The sequence below is a fragment of the Prunus persica genome, chromosome G7 (assembly GCF_000346465.2).
Source record: "Prunus persica cultivar Lovell chromosome G7, Prunus_persica_NCBIv2, whole genome shotgun sequence".
Taxonomy (NCBI): domain Eukaryota; kingdom Viridiplantae; phylum Streptophyta; class Magnoliopsida; order Rosales; family Rosaceae; genus Prunus; species Prunus persica.
Window position 1 is genome coordinate 33727 of NC_034015.1, and position 6366 is coordinate 40092.

The 6366-nt window shown below is 34.7% G+C and overlaps 1 protein-coding gene across 2 annotated transcripts; it reads left to right on the forward strand.

Moving 5' to 3' along the window:
- On the forward strand, window positions 1213-5975 carry LOC18770031. 2 transcript variants are annotated; one of them, XM_020569283.1, is made up of 6 exons: window positions 1213-1372; window positions 2991-3099; window positions 3781-4021; window positions 4445-4932; window positions 5027-5258; window positions 5414-5975. In XM_020569283.1, the coding sequence occupies exons 3-6, from the start codon at window positions 4012-4014 to the stop codon at window positions 5884-5886; spliced, it is 1203 nt and encodes a 400-aa protein (XP_020424872.1). In that variant the 5' UTR covers window positions 1213-1372; window positions 2991-3099; window positions 3781-4011; the 3' UTR covers window positions 5887-5975. The 2 variants fall into 2 exon arrangements, with proteins under 2 accessions (XP_020424872.1, XP_020424873.1); XM_020569284.1 differs by lacking the exon at window positions 3781-4021.

A 6366-nucleotide genomic window follows, 5' to 3' on the forward strand; every position in this document is an offset into this window, starting at 1 on the left:
TATCGCGTGAGAAGGAGGGAGAGAGAGAGAGGGAGAGAAGAAAGGAAATTCTAGGTTTTTAAAAACTGAATTTCGAAATATTTACGGTTGTGGCACTGCACTTCTGTTGATCATAACTTCTTCGTTACAACTCTGATTTGAGCCTACTACATGTCTACGAACTCGTATCGACGCGATCTATGCAATAGTACCATTCATGTCATCAAAATGGTTCCATATTAAAAAGTGGCCAAAATAACCCTATCTCTAAAAACAAAATTATAATCTCATAATTAAATAAATTAAATAATTTAAATGAATAATTAAAATTAAGTCGGAATGTTACACCTGTTGGAACAAAACATCACCTTTTTATAGTTGTTGGAACTTGGAAACAATGACATGCATGGAAATGTTTTTTGGTCAGAAATTGGGAATGGAGGGTTATTGACCTTTTTTGCTTAAAAGGCTACAGTAGAGTATTATTTTTTTTTTTTTTTAATAAATGGGCCGGATCAGCTTTAAATGGGCTTTTTAGCGCCGAATTTAAATGGAGTCAATTGGACCGGGCCAAGGGCGGACTGGAGGTTTTAATATCCAAGTCCAAGCTCTACTCAACATTGGAATAGGCCGAGCCAAGCACACTAATCATTGGATCGGACCAAACTTTGCCCATCAAACCTCAGGCTACCCACTTTACCCGCATGAAATGAGATGGTTTACCGAAATATTCATTTTCTCAAAACTGGAATTGAGATAGTTTACCCAAATGAAATGGCATTTCCAAAAGGTCCCCTTTAGACAATTTTGCAACTTTTTTTTACCTCGTAGGCCTTTTTTTCTTGAGATATTTAGTGATATACCCATTTTTAACACTAATATTATAAATAAACCCTACACAATTGAATTCCTATAAACAAACCCAAAAAAAACCCAAAAAATGATAGCTGGCCTTATTGAATTTAATATTAATTATTAAATTACTTTGATGCCCTATTGAGTGCTTTGGGTATTTTTATGAGATTTTGGGGTTGGGCTTGTTTTAAGAAATTGATGGCAGTTTTATAATTTATAAGAAGTTAAAAGCTTTTTTGTTATGTTGTAAATGGGCTTTGGGTGTGTTTCTAAAGTCCATTTTATATAAGGTATTTTTATAATTTTGGCCCCCATATTGGGTATAATAGTGAATCTCTCTTTTTTCTTTTTTTGAAACATACCTCGTAAGCCTCTGTCTCTCTCTCTCTCTGACTCTCCTTCACTCTCACTCTGATTCTTCTCTCTCGCTCTAGCTCTAGCTATCTCGCACTGTGGCTCTTTCTCACTAGTTCGCCTATCTCTCTCCAAGAATCCCTTTCTCCATTCAATAGCAGATTAGCCACCACTCTCAAGACAGGTAACAACTCATCTTCTCTTAGGATTATGGTATAGGATTTCTAACAAATCAAAATAATATGTCCCTAATTTTATTTAGTTTTAAGCTATTTGGGTATTGAATTGTAAGTCCTCATTATCTTTGTTGTAAATATTTTGGATTTAAATAGAAATTGGGGTACGTTTTGGGAAAAAATTTCTGGGTTTTTGTTGGAAATAAGACTTTCTTCTAATTATATGAATTGTGAATACGATTTGTTGTTTTATGTTTAATTTTTCCACGATGGTTAATTTTTTGTTGTTTGTGGTGTACTTCACTTCTTTGCAAAGAATATCTAAAACATTGCTGCTCCCCCCGTGTATTTGATCTGGAAACAATTTTGTAGTTTTGCTTTTGGTTAACGGGTAAGGTTTTGGTTGCGGGCTTGACATTTTTTTCCTAGAGGAGGTAAATCGGTTTTGTAGTTTAAACATACAAAATTCTGCTAAAAATATATATATTAAAAAAACGCAAGCACATCTAATGTCAATAGCACATCCAATTTATATCTTACAGCTGAATATCATGACATGGATGTGAATTGTGAATATGATTTGTTATTTTATCGGATATCATCACATCACATGGATGTGGAGCACTTAGATTGCCTTTATTTCTATTTGTTATCTTATTCTTCTAGCCTCACTAATAATTCATTTACCACCAGAAAAAAGAATTTGGAGGTAATATGGGGATAAGGGTGAATTTACACTTATTAATTTGTTTTATTGTTGTTTGTAATATTATTTACATTGTAGTTTGTTGCTGCTGAGTTTCAAAGGGAAAGATACCCACCCTGTTATATACATAATTTTTTTGTTCTTTTGGGGCTTGGAAATGTTGTAGTTGACACTATAGAATGTTTAGGTGTGTGTTATCAGTTTAAGTAATATCTTGATGTTGAAGCTTCAAAAATTGCTGCAGTATTTATTTACCTTTATTCTGCACACCATGGGCTTTTTATGTATTTCTTTCCAACTCTGTTCCTTCCATTATCTGAGTGTGCAGGACCACTTTATCTTTTGTTTTTAATTCTTTGTTTTTTTGGCCCATAGAAAATCTCTAGTCAGTCAGCTTTGCATTTGCATTTGCATCAGCTTAAAATCAAGAACCACTTGACAGGAGTATCAACACTTTATGTAAATAGAATTTTAAAATGGGTTGTGCTTTCAATATATTCAACCACCATTTATGGAACACCAAATCTTTCCAAAACATATCTGTATTTTTGCCCTCACAAATCTTAATTACTTTATGAACCTGAAACAAAACACTTTCATGTTTGCTTTGATTCAGTGGACCTAACTTGGAAGGACTTTGTGGGATTAGGCAAATCGAACCCATTGTTTTTGTTAACATATGGACAATAGTGCCCACTAATATGGTGTTTATTTCCTGAATAACTTTATTTGTTTGGAATATGAGAAATGGTTATATGAAATCCAAGAGTTTTGAGTGGCATTGATCATAAGCTATTTTACCATTTTTGTGTTTGCTTGAGAAGATGGGAATGCATTGTATGACCTATAAATTTAAGGGTAAGGTATGTTTGCTACTTTTATTCAGCTGAATTTTCTTCACTTTTTATTTCTGCATGCAGGTTCATATATATCATTAAATTCAATAGCTAGCTATGGTTAGGGAATTGGTTATGATATAAGAAGGAATATTGGTGGAGTCTCGATACGTTATTGAAGATTGTAGAACAGGTAAAGTAAAAGAACATGTGTATAGATTTTTTTGGTATGATATGCTTCGCTGGATGTTAGTGATAGTTCAATAAAGAAGTCTTAACTACATAATATTACTTCCCTAGATTTGAAATCCTTCCTTTCCGAGTGGGCCCAAGAAAACTCAAGTGGAAATTGATATAAATATGGAAAAATAAAAAATAAAAAGTATTTAATATTGTATATGCCCTGGTTATTCATTATAATAAAAAATAAACATTCAAAAAATTTTATCAAAAAATAAATGTTTTGATAATTTGGCTGTCTAAAAATAGTGAATTTGACTGTGCAGAAATGGTGATGTCTCTGGTCGATAGTTCTAACTTAAATTGTTACTCATTTGGAGTTGAAGGAATTTTTTTTTTTTTCACCTCTCAATGATTTGTAGTTTTATCATTCGTCAAATGATATATGATACTGTCATAAATAAGAATAATGATGATGATGGGTGGACCTTTCTTCTCCTTTCTATTCCCTATGATGGCTGTATTTCAGATCTGTTTGTTTTCACTGCTTTAATCTCTAGACTAGGAAAAAAAAATTAGTAGAGAATTGGAATGATTGTGGACTTCATTGTCATTTGGGAAACAATAAATTTCGAATCAGAACTTATCAGTAGTTGATATGAATTGAGTGTTGAAGCATCTCTATTGATCCTAGTGCACAAATGAATTTCATGGATGAGGACGCTTCTTCGGGCTCTGGAGATGATGCAAACATGCTAGATGGAAACAAGCATCATTCTGGGGTACCATCAAGTTCCGGTCGTCGGAAGAGAAGTCGCAAGGCTACTGGCGATGCTATAGTGGATGCTATGCTTGAAATAGCTGCAGCTTCAAAAATGAGGGCAGCGGCAATCATGAAGAGCGAGGAAGGGTTTTCCATAAGCAAATGCATAAAGGTACTGGATGATATGCCAGGCATTGATCAGCAGATCTACTTTTCTGCATTGGACTTGTTTGAAAACCCTAATGCGAGAGAAACTTTCATTTCTCTTAAGAGTGAGAAACGGTTACCGTGGTTGCAGCGCAAGTTTAGTGCTTCCTCTAATTGAATAGTATGAGCAGTCTTATCGTTTCCCTTTTCCTTTTGTTGTGTAGTTAAGGTGCCAAAGATTTTTTTGGTTTGTATCGAGTTCACTCCAAACAGTTAACATTTGTAACTAATAATATGACATTCTAATTTGCATACTATTATAATTTTTGGCTTGAAATTGCAAGATTTGTAGTGGATTTTGTTTCATTTAATGGTTTTCTGTTTTTTTAAGGCCATTTATGCCACTCAAGTGGTTGTCTTGTGTGGTATCTTAAATTTGATTTTACAGATACAACAGCTGGCATGGATGATTTTGACTTAGAATTGGATGAGATGGAACTAACTGCGGCAGCGGCTGGCTACTACTATTATAACAGTATTACCAAGCAAACTTGTCGTAGTCTGTCACCTAGTAAAGAAAGTGGATTTATGACCGAAGTTCTCAATGGTCATGATGATGTGTTCCAGGAAATGTTTCGGATGGATAAAAATGTTTTTCACAAGTTATGTGACATTCTTCGGCAGAGAGGCATGTTACGTGATACTGCTGGTGTTATGATAGAGGAGCAGCTGGGAATTTTTTTGAATATTATTGGCCATAATGAACGTAACAGAGTAATCCAAGAGCGGTTTCATCATTCAGGTGAAACCATCAGCCGTCATTTCAATAATGTGTTGAAGGCAGTCAAGTCACTCTCTCGTGAATTCTTACAAACACCAACCCCCACCACCCCTCCAAACATCCTTGGGAATATTAGATTTTATCCATATTTCCAGGTGTGTAATGTCATGCTTTTCTCATTTGATTTGTTCTTTTGCCATTCACTTTTAGTTACTATCTTATAACAATAATGTTACTATCTGTTTTTAGGATTGTGTAGGAGTCATTGGTGGAATGCACATTCCAGCCCATGTCCCAGCCAAAGATCAATCCCGTTTTCGAAACAAGAAAGGTGTTCTTTCACAAAATGTGTTGGCAGCTTGCACGTTTGACCTCCAGTTTATATTCATTTATCCTGGTTGGGAAGGATCAGCAGCAGGTTCACGTGTATTGAAGGCAGTCCTTGATGATCCACATCAGAATTTTCCTTGTATTCCTGAAGGTTTGCCTCAGATATTTTATATCTGAAACATGCTGCTTGTATACATTATTTAATCTTATATACACCACGTGTAATGCCATCCACAACTTATGTTTTTCAATGAGTTTAGCTTGCAGGAAAATATCAACTTACATTTATCACTGATTTTCTTGCAGGGAAATATTACCTTGTTGACTCAGGATATGCAAATATGAAAGGATTTATTGCTCCATTTCAAGGGGTAAGGTATCATGTTCATGGTTATAGAGGTGCTAATCAGTTACCTAGAAATGCAAGGGAGCTATTTAATCACAGGCACTCATCTCTTAGCAATGTCATCCAGAGGTCTTTTTCTTTGTTGAAGACTAGGTTTCCTATTCTCAAACTTGCTCCTCAGTATGCTGTTCATATTCAAAGAGATATAGTTATAGCTGCATGTGTTCTACACAATTACATCCGGCGTATGTCAGAAAAGGATTGGCTGTTTTTCGATACAGAAAAGATAACAATGGATGAATTGCCTGATCTTGATGAAAATCCTGACATGGAATTGGTTGCTTCGTTACAAGAACATGTTGCTTTTTCATTGAGAGAGTCAATTGCAGCAGAAATGTGGAATGACTTTATAAATAGATGGGATCAGTGGTAACTGTTAGCAATGTCTTTCATGATTATGATTATGATTGTTATTACTATTGTTATTATCAATATTATTACTGTTGTTCTTCTTCTTATCAACTGACACCAGTCCCTCCTTCATCAGTCGGCATTGCATCTTATATCTAGCTTACTCTCAGCCCTCTTTTGCCTATCTGGTCCTCAAGCATCAATTTTCCTGAAGGATGCATGATAATTTGATAAACAACTTAAGGGGATAAAACGTCATGATTCTGTACGGGCATGACAACCTAATTTTGGAGGAGTTGATTTCTTGTATGCCCTCACTTGTCAGCAAATAGAATCAAACAACTATAATGTTATATCAAAAGCAGAGAAAAGGACAATGGCACTGTGGAAATGTGTAATCGAAAAAAGATAAATACATGTCAAGAAAAAACGTAAATTTTTTTATTTTTTTATTTTTAAAAAGGGATTGGGAAATTGGTGGCTTTGGCACTGGCTTGAGTAG

Excerpts from the sequence above, each read along its gene's own strand:
- LOC18770031 (XM_020569283.1), top strand. Across the intron at positions 4,933-5,026 it reads GATTTTATCCATATTTCCAG|GATTGTGTAGGAGTCATTGG; the intron begins GTGTGTAATGTC and ends ATCTGTTTTTAG. Across the intron at positions 5,259-5,413 it reads TTTTCCTTGTATTCCTGAAG|GGAAATATTACCTTGTTGAC; the intron begins GTTTGCCTCAGA and ends ATTTTCTTGCAG.